The following is a 24,531-nucleotide window of genomic DNA, read 5'->3' on the forward strand; positions in this document are numbered from 1 at the left end:
CAAAGTTTACTTCATGGAAATTGGTTTTGAAATCACTGATATATCCAAAAACAAAGTAAAAAAGCTATCCTAATAAAAGGTGGGTCCCACCTTTATATTAGGATCACTTTGTTTTGGATATCTCAGCCATTTCAAAACCAATTTTCATCAAATAAACTTTGAATTCCTCTTAGAATAATATGATCTTCCATATTTGATGAGGTTTCTCATCATCTCAATAAATTGTCATTAAAAAAGTTGGAAACCTGAAGCCCCATCTCACCTGAAACTGTACTACTAGTAATCCTTTGATATTCAGGGTTTTATGTGCAAGCCCTGCCCTACACACACACACACACACAAACAAATTGTATCTATGAACAAGCTGGAAGCACAGAATGCACACAATATTGATACATGCACAGATATTGTTGGAATGATTTGGTTTATATTTTCTCTTCAGAAAATAATACAATGCACAATGACATATGTCTTATCACAGTCCAAAATGCAGAATGTGGCATAGAGTGAGCTATATCTCTCATGCAATCAATATGCATTGTACAGCGTAATATATATGTCTCTCTCTCTCATTAAGGCTGCACTACGTTTTTGACAAATCAGTTTCCAAGTATGTCATGTAAATAAGACATAGTGTAATCACCTGTATGTACACTCTCATTATTTTACATCATTATTACACAGGCATCTGCCTAAATCATTGAGAAAAAAAATAACAAAGACAAAAAATACTCTAATTACAAAGTGATATGACAGGAAAAGAAATATTGTATGATATCTGAGAAACATTTTCTACTTGTCTTTGAGTACCAGCAAGCTATTTGGGCGTGGTTGCTATGGAAACCCTCTGAACAAAAGTCTCAATTATGTGACTAGCATCAAATGAGTAATGATCACAATGAAATTCATCTTAAGTCCCAAAGTGACAACTTTAAAAAAAAAAAGAAGAAGAAAAGGTTCCTTTCAGACTCTTGCTCAATATACAAGGAAACTACTTTGTTGGGGGTTTTTTTTCATACATTTGTGAATGCAGATGAAATGGGATCCTCAAAAAGTAGAAAGCTAAGCAACATCTGTTTATATCCATCATGAATTGTTTTTGTCTCTTTGAGAACATACGACTTTTGAACAGGTGATATCATGATCACATGATCAAAACTACTGTATACGCCGAATATTTCGCGAGGTTTTTATTTTCGCGAATTTCGCGAGCCAGGTGCTGTTCGCGAAATTAAAGACACGCGAAAATATTGACTCTGATCCCGATGTGGATGTGACGTACGCGTGTACATTTCTCCATTCAGTACAATACTCCACGATCGCGAATTTAACCACTCGCGAAATCATCGGGAATTTCCGATTCGCGAAAATTTAGACTCGCGAAATATATGGCGTATACAGTATGCCAAAGATGATGCTGCTGAAGTTCTGACATTGAATGATCACATTAATTGTCTATTTTTCTATCTAACTTTATTAATTCATCACCCACTTTCACTTAACTTTTTTCTCGTTGCAACCTTCTGTATTCACTTTGTTTGTGGTCAATTCCTAAAGAGCAAATCTTATTAGTGACACTGAGTCAGTGAAGAAATGTCACATGATATTTTCATAAAGCTCTATACCTAGAGGGCTTCTTTCCCATTCAGCTCTGCTGGAAAGAGTTTTAGCCTTACTCTCCGGACTTGATAGCATAAGATTTTCATCAGACCAAACACTCCTGTTGTGAATACAATCATTTGTTGATACAATGTACTTTTTTTCTTTTTTCTTTTTGGTACAGTGTACAATTAGTACTTTGTCATGCCACATTTTAATTGTTACATCATAGTTCAGGAGTACTGGAAAGGATCTGCGCATAACACCACACACTCTCTTCAGCTGACCAAACTTCTGGAATTGATGATTTTGAATACATGCAGATATGAATCTCTCAAAATAGCCTACCAGAATAAGCAAGTTATTGCACTATGCTAGAACATACATGTATATACAGTGTACTTCCAAAATATTACACATTTCAAAGGCCTTTCAGAAGAACTAAAGACAATACATATGAACTTTCTTTTAAACAATGACAAGCACAAAAAAAAAAAAAATTGTCTTACTGCTGGCAAAAGGTTTCTTTTCATAAAAGCAAATCAAATATTAATGGTTCTAATTTTTCTAATCATTCTATGCTCTATCACATCATGTGATTGTATTTGGCAAGGGGAGGAAAAATAAAATTGAGACAACATTGGGTGGGTATCAATGCATAACTTAGGAAGCTAGCTAGCAATCTGACATCCTTTCAGATTTTATATAACGCCAGCCAACAAGAGAAAAATTACACTTTTTTAAAGCGCCATATACAAGTACATCTCACATACATATATAGATTCATCTTTAGAGCACAATTCACTCTAAATAAAAACAAAAACAAAACATTGGGATGTCAACAAGTATGAACTAAAATGATGATAATGATAATCAAACATATATAATCCAATACAAGTGCTTTGAGGGCAAATGGATCCTTAAACACAATAGGCAAATCTCTGGGAAAACGTCTGGGATTTCCCTTCAATGCTTCACACATCAAACCATGTGCAATGATTTTCTTTTTCCGTATTGTCAAGATTTGCTGCAATTGCTTAACATCTGCCTAACAATCTCTTACACCCAAAGGTATTGGCCTACCATTTCATCTTCACCTAATTCCCCTATGGAAACATAAGATAATGGCTATTTTCCTGCACCACCCCCATTCCATCCTAACTTTTTCACAATCGACAGTGATAAAATGATAAACCTTCTATATCACTCTACAGTTTCTACCATTGCCCTCTCTAACCAAGAATTCCAATCTCTATAATATCATCTCATGGCAGTAAAAAGAGTATTATGGCATGTTAATATTCCAGTGAGCTATATTCCCAGAGTTCCAGACATATGGCAGTAAATAATAGATTTGTGTCACTTCTACATGTCTGTCTTCTCTCATCTATTAGTTTTACCTTTCTCCCAGAGAAGAAACAACAACGTTATACCATTATGATTCAGTTCTAGAATACAGCAGAGTGTCAAAAGCAAAGGAATTATCAGCTTTAGTTAATCTTTTAACAGTCAAATACATCTTCAAATATATCACTTTGATGGAAGTACCAGTACACAGAGCTAAGTACAATACATATTGCAAAATGCAGGATGTAATAATTTAGGAATATAAATAATATGTTCCCTCTTTTATGTTTTCAAGTACTGCACATATTACACCATGAGACATGGGAATGACACTATGTTTGGTGTAGAACACTGAAAGTAAAGAGCTCTGGACATTGCTTTTTTACACAACCAGGCAACACACCAGGTGTAGTATACACAGAGCAATACACCATTGAGGCATCGCACAAGAATTCTGTTTAGCTCAAGGTGTTAACAAGCATGCATCAATGTGGCTGCTCTGCAACCCTATGGCAGATAAACGGAACACATTTCTTCTTCTATGTCTACATGGGGTGTGAGGGCGCTGTTCTCTGGCACCAAAGCGTCGGGGGCAGAGACGAGCTTGATGAAAGTATCTCAGAAGGCATCCTGGATATTCTGGAACTGTTTGACTGCCAGGTCCACATCCAGATTGAATTTGACGTCACTCAGTTTGTCCAAGATCTGAATGCCTCCATCAAAACCTGAGTAAAACACAGCAAAGACATGTATCAGTGAATGGTTTCTTTTTGAGGAGATACTAAGTGGAACAAATAAGAGATCTGATATCATGCAGTAATTGATATGAAAAAAAAAAGAAAAAATCTCTTTTTTTTGTCATAATTTTGCTACTGATACCAGGATATCAAAATATTTCAGACTACAATCAAAATTTCCCAGAGCTATGAATCTTGTTATACCAAGTTTTTACTTGGAACTGTCAATGTTATGTTGTTATGTGTTTGCATTTATGTGTATATCTTTATTGGGGGGCTCTTTCACAATGTTTTGATATCCTAGTGAATACACAGATGCCAACAAACAACCCCGCCACCAAGAGTTAATTCAGTATAGTGGAAAGATATCTAGTCAAAATCTCATAGACACTCTAAGAAAGTGGCAAGAATGCAGTTTTGTTTTGTCTTGCTTAAAAAAAAAAAAAAAAGCACTACAGCTGTATAAAGAATATTGACAAATATCTGCCTTGTCATAACAAAGCAAATACACTAGTCTTAACATTCAATATTTCTTTGCATTTTACAGTTTTCAACAAACCCATTTTTCTTTACCAAAACAATCTTGGGATAATCAGAGTCTACTTTAGTTGCTACCATCATAATAAAGCCACTGAAGGTATATCAAAACACCATCCTTTCAGTGGCATGTGAAGAATAACATAAGAATACAGTTTACCACTTTTACACATAAAGTAACTAAAATAGAGGCAGCTGATTTTATTGCCAAACTTGTCTTTTGCTTATTTAACACAACAAATCTTAATGTCTTTTCTCCTGTTGGCACAGATCACCATCACTCACTTGCAACAATCAACAGAAATTGTATTTGAAATTAAGAAATACAAAAAGTACTGTAGACTGGTAACTGACCTGATCTCAGCATATAGCTCCATGACTGATAGTAGCTGTCAATCAGAGTATGGGTTCTGCACACCAGTCTGCACCACGAGGCCAATTTTTGTTCACTGCAATACCACATGAAAGCATGTATGAGTCACACAAAACTCAACTGAAAGCTTGTGCATCCAGTTTGCAACCCTGATAGTAAGGTTCCTTTCATAAGCAAGTACTTTGCAGTGGTATGTAATTCAGACCTTTCCTCTGAATAGTAAAACTGAAACTTCTTTAACTCTTTATGTGCCACGTTCGCATATCCGGCTCAGTCGACGGCTTGCCAACTTCGCATATTCTGCTCAACAAACTGAAAGCCAGCAAAACCAAACGATAATTCGCTAATCACTGCTAATCCCGCGGCACAATGAAAGCGTTTTTTCGTGCTTATTTGTTCCTCTCATATACGGCTTACATTCTATGCGGTGATTGACTATCAAGCGGTGTTCCCAATAAGTTTCTGTCACGCTTTTAAGTGCAAAAGTCATGCCTTACAGTAATGTAGCAACTGTTCATTCGAAAGAGAAATTGAAAATAGATTCGTCATACAATTTCTATCGACAAAGTTTGCATTCCTCTTTCAAACTTTGCCTACTATTATGCCCATCCTAACAGAAATTTGTAGAGGTTATACAAATTAGAAAAACAGAATTCTTTCTCAAAGCATGGCAACCTTTGTGTCTCGGAATAACGTGGCACACAGGGGGTTTCCACCATGGCACATAAAGAGTTAACCTGTTGAGGATGAGTCCCGAGTATACTCGGGCAAGCGTCTATGGGAAATGTGTGTTGTAGCAAAATCAAACCATCCTCAATGGGTTAAGATGGAGGGGGAAATAAATAATGATATCCGGTAAATTTATTTGGACCCCTGACAAAATTTAAATCCTTATTCTCAGTATGAAAGGGGAGCATATTCTTAGTGTTGGGGTTTGAGTTTTTCATTTTTATTTCAAAAACTCTTGAGGTCTATTACCCTATGATTTCATACATAAGTTGGGAGATATTATTCTTGTCAAATGACAATGACAAATGCAGAAGTAATAACAACTTCAAACTTTTAATCATAATATCAAAGTGTGGGGTTACCTTTGTGTCATCCAAAGTCACTAAATGACATCATCTTAGATATCTATGGCCTAAATAAGAGGAAAACAAGGTAGTTTGTGGTGGTAGTCTGTTTGTTCAACACGAGGAATCTCTATGCTGTTTGAAATGACAACTCATCCATGATCCAACAGTGACATTTCACGAACATGTGGCTTATCCATGGGGCATTCTTCTGATTGACCTACTGGGGAAATTCCCTCAGCAAAGGCAAAAGAATTGGCTAATGTTCACAACAATACAATATATACCACATAATAAAAAAGAAGAAAAGAAAGAAGAATGGTACACAAGACATATCATTACTGTATACGTGATATATATAATATATGGGCAATTCCGCAGTTAGGTGGACATGACATGGATAAAAGAAATGTGCCTCTTTATCTTACTCTTTAATCTAGGTATCAACTAATACCATGGATGTTCATCAATCATTAAGGTCTTTCAAATTCAGTAGATTTTATTTTTCGTATTTATTGATTTTGCGAGATCTAAAACCATCAGTTAAAATGTACATGTGGGACTGGGGATGCTTAAATTCACTTAAATGTAAATTACACTGGGTTCCTTTGAAATTTTTTCCTCCAAGTTTTGCTAAAGGGTAAAAGATGAATACATTTAAATACTCCAGAAGTCATGTGACATTTTGTCAATTACAAAAGGGTGAAATGACCTGCGGAATTACTACGGACAAATGTAACGTTACTAACCGTAACGTTACTAACCATGCTTTTGGGGGTCTAGCTAAAAAATCATCGGTCGAACTGCTAAAAAGATTTGCATGAACATTTGTCATTATGCAACAATTGAAATTAATGGAACACTTTGCTTGAAGTAACTTGAATTTTTGCACACTTTTTGTTACAAGACATTGATTTTTTTGTCATGTCCTTTTTTCGTAACGTTACTAACCAGCCCTTTAAGTTGCCATAGCAATTCTAATATTTCTTGGATTGTATTCATTCTTTTTTGTATCATAAGCCTGGGAAGGATGAACATGTTTTTGACATAATTTTGACTTGAAATGAACAAATGGTAATTTAGTAGTAAAAACAAATATCTAAATTTGTTCAAATGTAACGTTACTAACCGCGGAATTGCCCATTACATACATATATATATATATATTGCTGGGTTTTTATCTTTACCTTTTCCTTTTTATAATTTTGCAAGTCCACTGATACAAATAAGCACAAGAAATAAACTAAAAGTTGTACAACCTTAAACTTTTGAACCCACTGTCAGAAATTTCTCAAATTGTCAAAGTGTTTCACCAAATCCTCTGCATTCTCATAATTCACACATAATATGCCTTGGGGGAAACTTCCCTCCTTGGGTCTGGGACTCACTTGAGAGCTTGGCAGACAAAAGCCTTGAACTGAGACTCCATGCTCCTCCTCAGCGGCTGGTGAGTGGTCTGTACATGGTCAATGGCTGCTAGCAGTGTCTGTCGTGATGTGATGGCCGTCCCACCGACAATGTCCAGATCGAAGGCCTGGGACAGTCGTCTGGCTGGCGACTCTGCAAATTGACGTCCTCGCTGGTTGTAGGATAAAGTACACACACACGTTTACTTTGATCATCACACTATGTAAAGGTTGACAAATTATCTGTCCAGCCTCCAACCAGTCAAGATATGGCCCTCACTACATGTCATGATTTCACCTTATGAAATGTGTAACACGTAAATACTTTCATTTCGTTATGATGCAAACCACATTTAATTCTAAATCAAATTGTGAGGGGTAAGTTACTCTTTTGGTACTGACACAGCAACAATAACATGCGCATCTATTCCTTGGTTTCATTTCAATGTCGTAATTAAAATGAAAACACAACCCTGAATCATTTTCCATGTCTAAATGAGGACACAGCAGGTAACAGATAAAAAAAATAAAAATAAAAAAAAAGATTATGGGAAAGGAAACTTGTTTGAAATCAAATGGAACAAAAGTATGTATATGGCAGATTCAACTTTGATGTACACATTCACCCAACATTTTACCTTGATTTCAAAGTACTTCTGGAACACTTCCCATATGTGAGCATTGGGGGCAGCAGACTTCCGTGGTACCAGGCAAGCAGCTATTGGTGTAATCAGGGCTTGGCTGGGGCTCATCTATCAAAATTGTCAACATAAAGAACAGGAAATTGTTCAGATCACATTCTCAAAAGAACATCTCTTCCTACCCAATGAATTATAAATCCTCTTCCATTTTATATGTTTATCACTATGAAACCTTGATAGTAAAATCCCTATACTTTCGCTCCAAGTATCATTCTATAGATGACAGAAATTGACCACATTTTATTCTCAATGCTGAATTTAAAATGTGCATAAATATTCGATATCATCATGTGCACTACCAAATCAGGACCAAATTATAACAGCTTCATTCAAAAACAAACTAGCATGGATATGCATTTAAACAAAATCATTAAATCAAGAAAGCATATGAAACTCTGAAATTCCTCCCTTTCTACATTTTTCCAATTTTACAGGAATATGAAATCTTCTAGTTGTTTGACTTCACTCTGATCTTTCAAGTCAATTGAAGCAGGTGATTGTACTTGAAGAGGCTTCAACATTACATATTTTTGTTCTCCTTGAATTATCCGTTATCCAACACCTCATGTTCAGTATTAACAGTACATCCACATGCATCATGTCTGTTAGAGTACATGTCAAGATTTGCCCTATAAACCATCACACACATCTACTTACAGAAGTGGTAATTAATTTGACTTACTCGCACAAGACCATGTTCAAACAGTGCCCTCAATGCTGGTGCTAGCTCTCTCCTCACTGCTATTGTGACATCATCCAGAGGCCTGCTAACAGGGCTCTGTGGGAAGCATTGAGAACCAAAACAAACTTGTTGAATATGATATGAAAATGACTCTAAAAAAAGAATATATATATTGATTAAACATGACTCTGCTCATCACATCAATGTCATGAACATTATATTTCCATGAATCAAGGTAAAGAAAAGAAAAATAGAGATTCTGACATCCCATTATCCCAATATCGAAACTGATCTGTTGCCCTTATTTAGCATATAACTTCATCGTCATGCAGATAGTGTGTATCACCTGAAAAATAAAAATAAAAAAATCATGAAGAAAAATATCACTTTGCAGAAAGTAAGTACAAGGTAAAAAGGTAAATATGCCTAGATGAAATCCCAATTACAACAGATCTTGTAGCAGTGACTGACACATCTTGGGTTACTACTTTGTGTGTATATATATATATATATATATATATATATATACATTTTTTTTGGGGGGGGGGGCTAATTTTAGAAACATTTTCAACATTTTTTTTATTTTATTTTTTAAACAGGTTGCATGGTCTTGCACTGCATGAGACAAACACAAAGTTCTATTCAAGTGGCTGAGACAGCACTGCACTGAGATAAATCAATACAAAGAGATAACACAACACTAAGTACAGGGTGATTTACTTGGCACCTTAAGGGCTTCAGTTCTTCATACATTTTGAATCACAAGAGACATGTAATGAACCACTAAATGTATGCTATGCAAACCAACCAGAGCTTTCATGAAGATGAGACCTTGTGTGAAGTATGGCACAGGTTACAGTCAGCAGTATCAATTCTAAAATGGTGACATGAATTATTGACCAGTCTTCTGAGACAAGAGCAGGTAAGAGGTCTAAATGAAATTATAGAGCCATAAGTGGACACCAGGTGAAAAAAAGATACAATAAATGATTTCTATTCAATATCTATTTACATTCTACTGCAACGAATGGGTTAACAGGGAATAATGCATGAGTTAGGCCAACATTTCAGGAATAGAAGATGAGTGCACTATTGGCCTTAATGAGTGCAATTTAAGCCATCCAATATAATTATCAATATCTATGATCACTATCTTGAAAAGGAAACTAGAAATGTCGCTTTGGCGACTGGTATGCCTCCGCCATAATGCATGATTTTCCCAATAGGTCTAGATAGTACATGTGGACAATGTGTGATTACATTTTCACAAAATTGGCAAAATATTGAAATGACAAGTTTGTCACAAATGTGTTGAATGTTCACCTTCCTTGACCTAGGTTTAATTGGATGAATAGGAGAGCATGTATCTAGGGATTTAAGGACTTTAACTTGACTTTGACCCATTCATACATTTAGGCATTGAGTAATTTTCAAGGTACAGGTGTGGAGAAAAAGTGCAATTTCTGAATTGAATAGTAAATTGTTACCATTTTCATCTGGCCCTTGACCCTAAAATTCATAAGATAATCACTTTCAGGTAGAACATGCATAATATGTACTAAGTTTCAAGATAACTTGAGCCACTTCGAGATATGGAGGAAAAAGTTAGTTCAGCGCTTTCACTTGATCTTTGACCTTTTGACCTTTGAGGCAAAAAAAGAAGAAAAAAAAAACTTTCCAGAGAATTTCTATTAGGTTACACATGCATACACCAAGTGTAAAAAAAATAATAACCCTGCTGGCATTGCATAAATATGAGGGAAATAGTAAAATTTTGAAGTGTTGCACTTGACCTTTGACCCCTGACCTTTGACCCCATGAACCCTACATTCTCTAGATAATCACTTCCAGTCAGTACATGTATAAACTATGTTCCATGAAGATACCTTGAACAATTTTCCAAGACACGGAGAAAAAAAAGAAGTTTTGATATTTTTACTTGACCTTTTGACCTTTGACCTTTGACCTCATGACCCAAACTTTCACCAGAGAATCTTAATTGGGTAATACATGTATACACTAAGTTTCAAGAAAATATCTTCAGGCATTCAATAGATATGGCGAAAATAGTGAAATTTCATGTATTTGACCCTGACCTTTTGACCTTTGACCTTTGACCTCATGACGCAAACTTTCACCAGAGAATCTTAATTGGGTAATACATGTATACACTAAGTTTCAAGAAAATATCTTCAGGCATTCAATAGATATGGTGGAAAAAGTGAAATTTTATGTATTTGACCTTGACCTTTTGACCTTTGACCTTGAGCATGTGCACCCAAAAGTTGACAGGCACAACTTCACCCCCTAATACACATACATGCCAAGTTTCATTAGGATACCTCAACAGGTTTTGATAGTTACCTTGTCCACAAAATTCATTACGGACGGACGGACGGACAACCCGAAAACATAATGCCTCCGGCACCACTTCGTGGCGGAGGCATAAAAACTGTAAAAAAGCAATTAGAATGAAGTAGACTCTGAACTAAGTTGCGACATGCACTTATAGCAAGAGTTTGTGCACTTAGCAAAAGTTCCCATCCATTAGCAAGTATTCATTCAAGAGACCAGACAAACTACAGTGTATTATTGCATAGCCACTCTACTAGAGCAACCTATGGGGAATTGGTACTATAGCGTTGCACTGAATATACTCTGATATTGCACATGAAAATCAAGCATACAAGCCGCTTTAATACCTTACATCGTGAGAGCTGTTGGCAGGCTGAAAATGGCCTTAATTTGGGCAAGTGTTACGGTAAACAGTGTGATTGGTACAGACAAGGAGGAAAGGAGGAATATTGGACCTATAACAAAACATATAATAATAATAACCTCTGACGAGTCACTCGTGTAATCTGCACTTAGCTCCTCTTCCTCAGCTCTCTTCTTGGCAAGCTCAATCACATGCTCCGTCGCCTTATCCAGAGCTTGTAACAAGTCACTAATTACACACACAAATTAAAGCATAGAAATGGAAGAGGTATAAGTGAGGTAAAGAACAGTGATACAAAGGCACAATATATTTGAACATTTGGTTGCATTAAACCGTTGAGGACGGTTTGATTTTGCGACAACACGCATTTCCCATAGACGATCGCCCGAGTATACTCAGAACTCGTTCTCAGCGGGTTAAACCAACAGAACTTCCTTCCTATTAAAGACCATACATGACAACCTGGAAGTCCATTAACCTACACACAGGGAAAAAAAAAATTTGCAATAACAGGTTTTGTCATGGACATCCCATTCCTCACTAATTATTTACTGCCCACATGTCGGGGTATTCATTTGTAATACCAGTATCTAATATCTTGCTGCATTCACACGTGTCCGTCCAGTGGTGGTCTTTTCTGCATATGATCCATGATATCAAAGATGAGGGCATTATGCACTGAAATACCAATTTGCCTTTCCTGCTGAGGGCAAACTTGACCTATCACTCACTAGTAATCTGCACCGATGTCATGGCGACCCTTCCTGGGTCTTTCCTTCATCCTGTCTGACCCACATCCAAGCTGAGAGATGGTGATGTACTGTAGGACGGCCAGGGCTTTCTTTAATGCTGATATGTTGGATTCACGGATTTTCTGTCAGAGGAGGAAGGCAAAACGGGCTTCGACATCATAATCACTGTACAAAAAACTTTATGACTAGTAAGATAAGGAAAGCAGAATACAGACAGGTGTACATGGTGGTTTGACACTTTCATCTAATTAAGAAATGTATTCAGCACACACTGAAAGCATCAGGTTTCTTTCCATGTACCCTTTCATTTTTGAAGGTTCATGCTCAAAGAATTCCTTCTAAAACATTGGTTACTGCACTCACAATGGACTGCAAATTGTGAAGTTGAATAGCTGTCCCTGAAATTCTGATATCATTTGCTTAGCAGATTCTTATTTTTGTCTTTGCAACTCAGTACAGCATACGATCTGTAAAATTGCCCACATCATGGAATGTTCAGTGTGCTCAGTACTAGAAGTCATTGTCAATGACATGCTTTGACACTGCTTACCTTGAGTTCTTCTTTGGTTTTGCCTTTAAATTTCTTCTTTGCACCAGCTCCCCCTGGGTGCGCACAGCACTGTGTGTCTGAGCCACCATCAGACCCAGCATCGGTATCCCTGGAGGGTGGGGCCTGTGTGTCATACAAACATCATTTGGCTATTTCAGGGCCTTCATAACTAGAACACTAGCCTAAACTGTCACATATTCCTGAGACATACACAGTAAGCTAAATTGTCCAGATTTTATACTGCTTAACTACATTTCACTAAAGATTAAGGTGTGATAAGTACACAATAGTCTTAACAGGTAATGGCTACATGATGAAAACAAATAGCTAATTGTTGTTTGTCTCAGCCAAAACAAATTCTTTAATCGTCAAACACAAAGACAACCTATGCAGCCCCTTAATGGGACTGTACACTTCAATGCAATGTCTTGCCACTCAACAATTCAACTTTGTTCAAGTTTCCTAATGTGGTGAAACTACAATGATCTCGTAAGACTCGGAACAAGTGGATATTAGTTGCGCTAACACTTCAATTATGCAATGCCTCTACTTCACTGCACTATGAACTGATGAACGAATGTAAAAATCACCCAGAAATTGAAAACCCCAATAGGATTACTAGAACTCAATCTATTGGATAGACTTCATCTTCATTGTCAAGGGACTTTCCACAGAACTTACTGTACAAACTTTACGTCTGCAAGACTAATCCTATGATGTGACTATTCAGCAAAAAATTTTGTTCTGCATTTGCATGAGACAACTGTTTCCACTGTCTAATAGGGGAGGAGTCGCGTCACTACTATTAGCATTGCATATACAAAGTTCACTAGTATTAAAACTCTGATGTGCCAAGTCTTAGATACTGACAAAGACATCATTATGGTATGTACAAAGGCACATTAGACAACCACCAGGGTATCATAAAGGAATCTACCTAGGGACATACATACAGTATGTGCATACAGGATACCATGAGGTTGATATTGAGTCACAGAAGGAAACAAAGTTCCTCTTATAGATTGAAGACAAAAACAGGATGTCTACCAAGCTCCTGTAGGACAGTTGAGTAAGCTCAGGTTCAATTCCCGGGTCCCACTGAGCAATGTTGTGTATAATCATACCGTCCCCTCTAGCAAGATGCAAAACACTCTGTCCCTCACACAGGATATAAAATGGTGGTCCCGTGTGTGAGAGAGTCACAACTCATGCATCTAAGAGATCGGGATTCATTTAAGGGCAGGGTGTGTAACACGGTGAAGTGGTCCCGCCTTACATCAAACCGAACCCCATAGAAGACCAGCTATTGCAGCTGAATATGGGCTATCCAGCCATCTTCTCATATGGAAAATGAAAAAACAAACTCACCAGAGAATGGACCTCACAGTCACAGGGCTTCTCTGAGGACAGGACCAGCGGAGACTGAGCCTCATCCTGGAGGTAGGTGATGAAGCGCTCGAGGTCCACAATCTGGTTCTTAAGCTGGTGGATCACCTGTTCCTTCACCTTGGCAGGATTAACAATCTGTCACAGCAGAAACCAGGAGAAACAGGTATATAACCCATTATGGTCAGGCAATATCAGCATCTCATCAACACCAAATGCTGTAAGGAAGTAGGGTACAGCCATGACAATTGGCAGCTCCCATCTCCCATTTAAAGGTCCTGTTTACCATTGGGAGCAGTGTTTGAGATATCACATTTGATGCATAAGTGTAGGTCAGTTGTATCAAAAAATATCCTACCATATAAAAAATTGCAATAAAGCCTAAAATATAAGGAGATATCACTATTTTTCCCACTAAACCAGAACTGTAGACAGTTTAGTCTAGAATTTTTTTATTATAACTATTGTCCACATTTTGTATTGGATATCTAACAATACTTAACATTGATTATACTGATTCATATCTTTACATTGGTTGTTTCTATCCCTAACTCACATTTCAGAACTATTTTGAAGCACTAAACCTGGGTTTTTGTTTCATCTGTAAATGGTAAATTATGCCTTTAATGAATTGTAGTAGTGGTGGTGATGATGGTGTGGGGGTAGAAAGAAAGAGAGACAGACAGGTGGGGTGGAGGAGGAGGATGGTAAAGATGATAATAAAATTGCCTATGAATAAAACACAAAATTCTGAAACAATACAGCTGATTGGTAAGGTAAAACGACACTCTGCAAGTATGAACAAACAGGGTTGCAAACTTTGTTTTTCGGAAATATTGACCTGGAAATGACCTGATCACCAGCTTCATTAAATGGGTCATTTTGATATGAAAAGCCCCCCTCCCCATGAAACTAACATTACTCAGACACCATCATAATAGTAGCAAGAGGATTTACAAGTTTAGGAGTATAAATTATTGCATACAACAAACATTTTTTTTTTTTCAGTCAGTGGTAGTGGTATCTCTGTCTCATTCTTTCAATACACCAAGGAACAGAAGAGCCCAACAGTTTGAAAGTGAACATCTACAACCTAAATAATATTTCTATCAAGAAAAATAATTACAAAGTTTATGAATATTAAATTTTGATAAGGTCACAATGCTGGTGTTGATTGTTATGATATACAATTCAGACATGATGATGGCATAACACTGTAACTTTAACACTGGTTTGTAGACAAACAATATCATGAAGTCACTCGTCATGTAAATAATTCAGAAATCTGACCGTTTTTTAACTTACAAGTCGTCACTGTCAAATTATCAAAACCCTCTACCAGGTATAGTCGATAGTGGAGAAAAGTGAAGATTTGTGCGCAAGCAGGCTGGAAAATCTGGTGAGAATATCAACTCACCTACTTTGCATAATAAGTGCATGTGAATGATATCAATGTTCTGGGAAATGATGCAATATTTTCAAATTCCACATCTTTCTAGTCTTCAAGCCAATCTCTACAAACTTCCACTGTTTTGTTTGATTTTAGTGTAGTCACAACGGCCTACATCACTTAAAAACATGGACTGGATTTTCACTCCAACAGTTTCTGCTTCTCGAAAGAAGAATGGGGAATAACACCTCAACCTCTTCCAGCTCTCCACATTAAAACTCACCCGTCCGATTGCATTGTCCACTCGGCCCCGAAGGTCATCAGCTGAGAGGCTCTCAAAGTCTTCCAGGTTGAGGTCTAGTTTGTTCTTCAGCTGTTCAATGATAGCTCCCTGCTTCTCCATCACCATGGTGTGTGGTAGTGAACCACTTCCCTCCTAGAGAAACAAGCCAGAGGGATGGTATTGGGTTCAGGGGTTTCTTTGTCATTTACACCACAGTGTAACATAATTAGTGAGAAAATTATCTCATATTTGATTCCTGAGGTTTATTTCTCACAAACACTACAATACATTCCATCTTGACACAGTATTACTTTTAGAATCAGTTTCAAAGGTTTCATCATAAGCGAGGAAGGGAAATCCTGATTCAGGAGTGTGATTTGCTATTAATTGAAGCAGAGATCTAGAAGGAAGAATGCAACAATTCTTACCCTAGAAAGCTATTATTCGCACAAAAAAAAAAAGTCATAACTGGTTCATAAATACACTGCCAACTATTTACATCCTATGTGGTGTGAAAGAGTGTCTCAATGAATAACGTTATATCAAAACATGTGTATCAAGTATTCCATTGTCGTAATCACATATTTTGACCAGACCTACCTTGCTGGGCAGTCACTCAGATATATATAAAATGTTCTTGGAAATACAAAATATTAGTGAGTACTTCAACAGATTTTCAGTAATGAAAAAGAAGAAATAACCTGTTATTTTTGGTTTTACCTGGAAACCTGCGAAAGAGATTGTCCAGTGTTGATAACGACAATGATGATGATGATGAATAGCGCAATTCATTTGTAGAAAGTTCAAATTCTATCTTCCATAAAATAGTAAGACCCGTTACATGCCACTAAAGAAATCATCAACTCACAAACTGCTATAAATTCACTCATTGCTGAAAATATTTGCATCCAAACATATGGGACTATGCAGTATAACCATGACCCAGCCTAGACAGGTCAAAGGTGACTACAAATGACGAACCTCGTAGGCAAATGTCTCAATGTCCTCCAGCTGAGATTTGAGTTGGTTGATTAGCTCCACCTGTTTCACTCTCTGCTCTGTCAACTTGCTTTCATGTTCACGCTCACTCTGAAAAACCAGTGGTAAGGCAGTGATTAGAGCGAGGGGTACACTGCAGTGGATCACAGATTTATCCTCCAGAGTAAACTATAGCACTATCTCATTGGTTTGGACAATACAGTTGTACATGTATGTTAACACCAGTGAACTTTTTCTCACTAAAGCATGTTGCCCATGATTGGACCGTTTCCATGAATAGACCACTCATACATGTACAAATATAAAGGTACAGTGTAAGTGCATTATCTTTAAGTTCATGAATAAAAAATGGCACAAATCAAGTGCAAAATTCAAACTATACAACTACCTCCACACGTGTTCCAAAGAGTACAACAGTGGGCCACATTGCCAGACCTCCGAAATCATTATGCAACCTCCCAAGGTCAGCTCGCATAAGCAGTTCAAGGTTACAAATGTTACGTTAACAGGTAAGTAAAGTTGCATAGCAACACGTATACTTGTATCATTCCAAGTTTCGAAGTTACTAGACCATTTACCAAATTGTATCTGCATTGAATGTGTACAGCGTGTACACCTACAGCAACGGTGGCAGCAGTCTCTGAGATAACTTTTGCGTTTACACGCTATTCATATTTGCATGCCACCTGTGCCAGGATTTGCGATATTCGCCATGGTTCAGCCGCAACGTATGCGCATTGAATCTGTGTGTATGTGAACATAAATCTCTTGCACAGCGTGGAGTATATCAAGTATCGCGCTCTCATAGTGTGATGTATACAGCTCTCGTCACGCGCGGTAGAATCACGGCACACACGCTTATCCATTCATAGGCGGCGCACGGCCGTACATCGCAAATTCGAAGCATGGGCATATGGGGTCGAACGATGAGCGCAGGCATTCAAACAATGGTCACAATTGCTTCTGCAATTTAGGCAGTCGAAAAATGGGCAACTTGCTTTAATTCTGTCCTGCTCAACTGGCTTCCACTCTATTTGTTGAAGTCACTTTAAATGTGGGGTGTATTTCACTCAAAAGCTGCTAGTGAAAGTACACACACAAAATATTGCATGACACATGAGCAACTTGTTTCAAATTCACTGAGAGACACACAAGTAAAATTTACATTGTATTAACAACACTGATCATGGTACTATATCCCATCAGCATCATTTTTTAAAACATTAAAGAAAAGTGCACATCTCAAAATTAATACTTTATTCTACCATGTGGAATGAAAAAAAAAAATTAACTGTCACAGCCAAAGGCCCGAATTCACGAAGGTGGTACAAATGAAATCATGGTTTAAACCATGGACAAAAACCATCAAGCACCAAGTGTCGCATGGAATATTTCGTTACGAAATCAATCATTTCGTCGATGAAATGATTCTTTTGTAATGCAGGAAATAACAACATTTTGTAACTAAATGAACATTTTGTCCACGAAATGATAATTTTGTTAACGAAACAGTCATTTTGTCGACGAAATGACCAATTTTGTAACGAAATATTCCGTGTGATGCTTGGTGCTCCACGGTTTTTGTCCATGGTTTAAACCATGGTTTCATTTGTACCACCTTCGTGAATTCGGGCCAAAGAGTTTTGCAAAGAGAGAGACGTCTACAGAACTTTAAATCAGACTCCCAAGTATTTTAGGAGCTATTCTTGGACACTGCACAATATTAGCCTGCTGTCCTCACCACATTATGATTAATTGCTATAGAATAGAGCATTTTTCACATCCAATACACACTCCTGTGACCATGATAGATGTATAATAATGATGTGTGTAAATGAGAAAAGCGTGGGATAATACTCACATCTCCTTGCAGCATGTTGGCGTCTTGTGACTTACAGCCTCTCACATCTGGACAGCCCTTGAAGGCAAACTCCTCCAGTTCCTTCAGAAGATCCTGAAAATTGACAGCCGTTTGACATGTAAGTCATCTATTCTTGCTTAATATCAAATTTACTACTACTGTGTAAGTACCAGCACATTCATTGGAATCATTGACAAGTCATACAGGGGAGTGTAATGCACACAGTATAAGACTAGGCTTAACAAGGCTCGAGTGCACTGTGGCTATACAAGCTACCCCCCGTACATTGTAGGTCTTCAACCTTTCTTTTGCCACATTCATGCACACATGTCAAGCACATAGCGGAGCGGATGACAAGACATTCTTCAAAGTATGCATAAAATCTGACATGTGCATGAGATAGTCAGGTGACAAAATATCCTTCAAGAATCCATGAACTTTTGGCAATGTGATCAAGGTCTAACAAGAGCAAAGCTGCAGCTGCATAAAAACTGTACCCTCAGACTTCTATTGATGCTTGCAAGATGCAATTCAAAAATTTTCAAGATCTGCATCACAAAACATGTTGCACAGGAAACAAAAACCTCAACACATGCTTGGTTTTCAACAATCTCATCAATACACCAGTTCATGTAATTCCATCTTGTGCATAAGCAGAAAAGATCATTTGTACCATGGACCTACAAACAAATGGACATTCAACGAATCCAACTACTTTGAAGTACAAGATCTGCCACCAACTGACTATGCGCATCTCAATGAGTACATACAGGTGTCTTGAAAATGATACATACTTGCATAATCATGCATCTTCACAAACAACAAAGGAACTATTTCCCTAATTCTAGTCTTATTTAGCTGATGCAGCTTTTCAGGTGGAAACATTTTTGAATAAACACCAATGATGAGAATCATACACTTTTTGTACATCCGCTTCCCCTACTGTCTCTTTTTCACTCTAGAAAAATGTGCAAAAAAGATGGAAACTGAGATTACAAATCATAATCAATTAGCGAAAGAATTAGCTTCCTCTTTAACAGCATCATGCATTTCACTAATGAAGATATCTGAGCGGTGATATTCTCATACATGCCACAAGTGCACATGCATTTTCCTTGATTTCAGACAGTATCATCTTCTGTGCATTTGGTTTATAGAGTTTTAAAAGCTGCGTTGTGTTTTGCTCTGACTTGCTGGTGGTGGAGATCATAAGATCAAAGCAGGAAAGAATGTTTACAATGTTTTTGTGACACTTTTGATGTAGACAAAGGCATGCATTAATTAAGAAAATTATGAATGTCCATGCGTAGTGTTGTAGGTCCACGTTTGTACCAACCAGGGAGGTGTTAGAAAAGGAGAGACAACTCTTCGTAATTCATGCAAACACATGTTTTGGTTCAAAGCGTTACAATGGGATGTCTAGCATTCCACTATACGCTTTGAAGTCATGCGCTGCACCGCTCTAGTTGCAAGGCGAAGTTCGGAGACGAAGAACGCATTTCATCTTTCGTTGAATTACAAGCTTTATTTCCCCGTAAAATTTTGAATGAAATACTCGAATTGATTAAGAGTAGTTTAGGAAAGAATTCAATATTATAAACATGCATTTCTAGTTTCTTCGTAATGCGCAAATTGAAATGAAATGAAAATTAGGCCATCTTAAAAACCTAATATTTTTCTATAATCCGCACATTTCCGCTTGTTAGTTTTCTATCCTTTGATCTGGGATATTTTGATCTTTCAAATAAAGTACTCCGCTAAAGCGTGCACCAGCGTGCTTTTAAACTATTTGCTGTTAAAATTGTTAGTTTTACACTGCATTTTGATTCGCTGCTCCAATTCAAGGTACACAAATTCATTATTGCCATCACATTGAAAGAGAGAGAGCGAAATGCAGTAGGGGCAAGTATTTCTAGATGTGAGAGTGCTAGTCCCGATTATTGATGCTCTCTTTTGTCAAAGCACCTGATTTCCACCTGTAGTTAAGCGCATAACTTCTCGGTGGTGCCGCGCATGACTTCAAAGGAGAGCAGGAGTTGTCTCTCCTTCTCTAACACCTCCCTGTACCAACTTTACTTTCTAGATAAGCATCTATGGTTGGTGACTGTTTGTGTACAAATTTGCTTGCCAGCACATCGACAGTAAAGTGTTTATGTACAATGCATCTTAGTAAACTAACAAATGCATACAGCAAAGGGAAGAAAAGATTACTGGTACTTCCTTGCCTATAGCGTATTTATCTAATAAGCTAGTTCATAATTATCTCGTGTGTGCATGTGAGTACACATGATCTTTCTTTTTTTTTCTCAGTTGGTTAGGCCAAGGAGGTTTTATACATGGAGTTCCAACTGGCTGTAATTATTCAAACAGTTGTCAGATTTCTATTGATGTACAAAAGAATTCCACAGGTGCACTTGTGCCTTTGATGATCGATGTTCCAAGCCGCCGTCTTGCTGAGCAATCTGAAGATTCATTTTGAACATTATCATGATGTTGGCCATATTTTGCTTATTTATAAGTTTATTAAATGAAATGAAATTTCAATTAATGACAAAGCATGTAAAACAAAAGTCAATTCCGTCCAGAAATTTGCGCAAAAGTGTAAATCAGAGCTTGTATCATGTGAAAATGTTTAAAACTATACCATCCTTGAAAGCTGGTTTTATCACTTTTCCGCTTAATTTCCACAAGTGAAAATTATGTGGAATAATCTTCAAGTACAATTCTTTATTGATAGATATATCAGATTAGTGCCCGGGTATGCACAGTCGAGTAATTTTCATCTTTATTTCAGCATTTTTTGCTCGATTTCTATTCGCGCATCCTCGTGTCTGTACTACCTACCTTTTATGAGAAGGGATAGCGAAAAGTAATTACCATCACAAAGACATATCTTCCTTTGAAAGTGGCTGGTGATTATGCAATGAGACACGAGTCAATTGTCTTCGTATCTGCGCGGCAGATCCTGTTTGGCACATGCTTCAAATATTTTTGAGCGGCGGCTTCGAACATCGAGCAAAGGGAATAAGACGGTTGTGACTCCATTCTCTAGAACCTCCTTGGTTAGGCGCTTCACTTGTTTTTCAACTACAGAGTACACATGGAAGATTTTACAGTGTACACATTTCCCTATAAAATTGATCTGTTATTCCAGTTCAGATTAAAAACCCCTCAACATATGATATCCATGCATTGCAACTACACACTCATATACATGTATACACATTGCATGTTGCATGTATATCATGTACCACTACCAGTATGTTTCCCTAAAAGGTCTTCAACATTCTTTCTGCGAAAGAAATTTACACCTCCTAGCCTATAATTCGTCATCATGGACAACTTTTACATCAGGGTGTTTAACAATGTCTTCATCATGGACATTTCTTTCGGACATTTTGACAATTTGCAATTCCTTTCTTCCTACTTTGCAGCTGTTGAAGATATACTGTAACCTTAGTGTGAACCGATTCGCATCAATAGTTGTAAGACATGAATGCGATGTAACATGCATACATTTCTCTAGCTACGTTCAGACGGTGATCCTTAACCTTGAGGATAGCTACCTTCAAGGATGAGCTCATACCTAAGCACTGTGCACTTGAAGACTTTAAATTAACTCGAAGATAACTATCCACAAGATATCTCAGAGTTAGCGCTCTATCAACAAGCCGCAGAGAGTCCCCACCCGTAGTTAAGAATCGTGTGGACACGATAATCATCAAACATGACCTCTCCATGAACTTAGCCCCCCATCTAACACATTTTCCTCTGCTCCCAGGTCAACGTAAACACACTAAAGGTGCATGCATGGATCATGGACCTCCATGTATGGATGGAGTCAAAATATACTGTAAAAGTGGTTTCTTTCGCGGTTTCCATCGGTGCCAACTTTGTCATGTGTGTTTAAATTCGCGGTCGGCAGAAACTTTTATTTTGCACATCAAAACCCAAACTATAATCCAATTATTCTCTTATTTATTAAATAGAAATTAAAATTAAATGCAGGCTTACCTGAAATCCCGTTTCTCGAGTACTTAATAACATGCTTGACCTACATTGTGCAGTATCGCTGTGTGTGTGTTGACCATCAATACACTCAATGCACCAAATCTTGTGTGTGCATGTGCGCAATAGCATTGTAACAAGCGGCGAGTTCAAAACATTTTCGCGTGATGTTAATTTCGCAGTTCAACCTCAAAGCGCAAAAAGCGTGAAAATAAAACCACCGCGAAAGAAACCACTTTTACAGTATAACACCCTCATTAATTCTTGGGTCACCGCGAAACTTCCGGTTCTGTGGTTTTATCATCAAGTAGGACTTGCTCATAAGTTACGGGGCCAAGAGCTTATCCTTGAGGGTAGCTACCTTTGGGGATAAGTTTTGTCTTGTGAATGCGTGTCATAGTTACAGGGCAAGAGCTTACATGTATCCTCACAGACAGCTTTCATTGAGGTTAATGATCACCATGTGAACATAACTTCTGTCAATTACTGTACTCCACAACCGTGAATTTAACCACTCAAGAAATTGCTGGGAAGTCCGGATTCTTGAAAAATTAGACTCACTAAATACAGTACATGGTGTACACAGTATAAAAGACCAGAGAGAGAGAGAGTGAGAGAGGCAGGTTACATACCTCCTTGTCCTGAGTGGGGGCGCTGACAACCTGTCTGAGTCTAAACTGAACCTGGGCAAAGTGGGAGGTGAGAGCCAGGAGGGATGAGTTCAGCTGGGCCTGTTCCTCCTCCAGCTGACGAAGCTGCTCCTCCACGTTCACATGACTGACCGTTTCCATGGAAACAGGGATAGGGGAGATTGGTATCAAGTATGGCTGGTTTTTGCATGCTTACAGTACAGCTTACTATACCATCTTCACCTTAATAGGAACTGCTTGATGAAACTTGAAGCAAATTCAAGATAAATGCTGTTAAAAGCAAATCTGTAGTTTCGAAGAATTACAAAGAGAGTTACAATGTATTTTCGACACTTGTCTGTAATATGGTTTTGGCTATCACATACCAGTACAACTACCAGACTATCTTGAGCATGCTTAACCATAGATTCATACATTAAATTTTGTAAGAAAACACGGCATGTACAATTGTATGATACACAATGTAAAAGATAATTTTTCAGCACAGGATTGAACAACTTACTTATCATTATCATGAAACAAACCTGAGACTCCTTCCATCAAGAAATTTCGAATCTTTAGACTTTAAGCCAAAGGGATGGGAACCCCCCCCCCCCCCCCAATCAGATAAAAATGTGCAAATTACTACAAATGTTATTTTCCTACATGTTCCTGCATCGACTCACTCAAACACTAATGTAACCACAGATTAATATGTTTAATTATGAAAGTCAGATTAATAGTCTGTATAAGTTCATATGATTGCTTCGTTTTTAGTCAAGTGAGGTACATAAGGAATGATATGAATTTCAGTGATTTTGGGAGGGTAACATAGGCAATGATCCAAATCTTGTCAACATGGAACTGGGATGGATGACACAAAGACATCTACTGACTGAAGCTGCCTTTATCTGACAAGGAAGTGAGAAAAAAGACCTGGGATTATAAAAGGGGGTGGGTATTCCTCCTCCTCCCTTTTAATATAAAGAAATGCACATTATTAAGAAGTTTATTTCCTTGAATGTACACGTATGTATATTTCATTTCCTGTGTTTGCTCACTCATTTGCAACTACATTGTACTTTCTCTCAATTTTTTTTTTTTCCTGGTGTTGATCTACACAATTGAGTTTGGTCTGATAATGCATTTTGTTGGCACACCACATGTGAGCAGGGTAAGGTAACTAACCTGTCCTCTGCCATGATGGTAGGAGGGGAGGGGGCCACCGCCCCCAGTGGGGGCCAACGCTCTTTGGGCCGCTCCCCATCAAAGATATCCATAGAGTCATCTGTGAGTACAGCATCATCCATGGTGACTGGTGTGCAGGGGTCAGAGTTCAAACCGTAATGAGATCAAAATCACTGCCAGGGTCAAAGGTGAGGCTTCACAGACCTGTCACAATAGCAACAAAACAAATTATTCAATAGCCACATTACTGAGAACCTATTAAACATAATGAAAGTGATGTCAGCTGAGGTTGACTTCTCCTGATTTTCCAA

At 37.7% G+C, this 24,531-nt stretch overlaps 1 protein-coding gene across 1 annotated transcript; it reads right to left on the minus strand.

The window, feature by feature from the left end:
- Positions 1-405: 405 nt before the first annotated feature.
- On the minus strand, positions 406-24,377 carry LOC140226553 (RUN domain-containing protein 1-like). The gene is made up of 14 exons (XM_072307003.1): positions 24,221-24,377; positions 23,036-23,180; positions 18,396-18,488; positions 16,517-16,624; positions 15,536-15,688; positions 13,845-14,000; positions 12,477-12,599; positions 11,906-12,048; positions 11,294-11,402; positions 8,456-8,551; positions 7,711-7,824; positions 7,055-7,245; positions 4,575-4,669; positions 406-3,671 (listed from the first exon to the last, which is right to left on the minus strand). The coding sequence occupies exons 1-14, from the start codon at positions 24,340-24,342 to the stop codon at positions 3,565-3,567; spliced, it is 1,755 nt and encodes a 584-aa protein (XP_072163104.1). The 5' UTR covers positions 24,343-24,377; the 3' UTR covers positions 406-3,564.
- Between the last annotated feature and the right edge of the window lie 154 nt (positions 24,378-24,531).

Source organism: Diadema setosum, chromosome 3 (genome assembly GCF_964275005.1).
Source record: "Diadema setosum chromosome 3, eeDiaSeto1, whole genome shotgun sequence".
Lineage (NCBI taxonomy): Eukaryota > Metazoa > Echinodermata > Echinoidea > Diadematoida > Diadematidae > Diadema > Diadema setosum.

Bases quoted from the DNA above. Each gene is read 5' to 3' on its own strand.
- LOC140226553 (XM_072307003.1), bottom strand. From the start codon at position 24,342: ATGGATGATGCTGTACTCACAGATGACTCTATGGATATCTTTGATGGG. The intron at 18,489-23,035 runs GTATGTAACCTG...GTCAATTTTCAG, and splicing joins CCCCCACTCAGGACAAGGAG to GATCTTCTGAAGGAACTGGA. The intron at 12,049-12,476 runs GTAAGCAGTGTC...CTCCTCTGACAG, and splicing joins AAACCAAAGAAGAACTCAAG to AAAATCCGTGAATCCAACAT.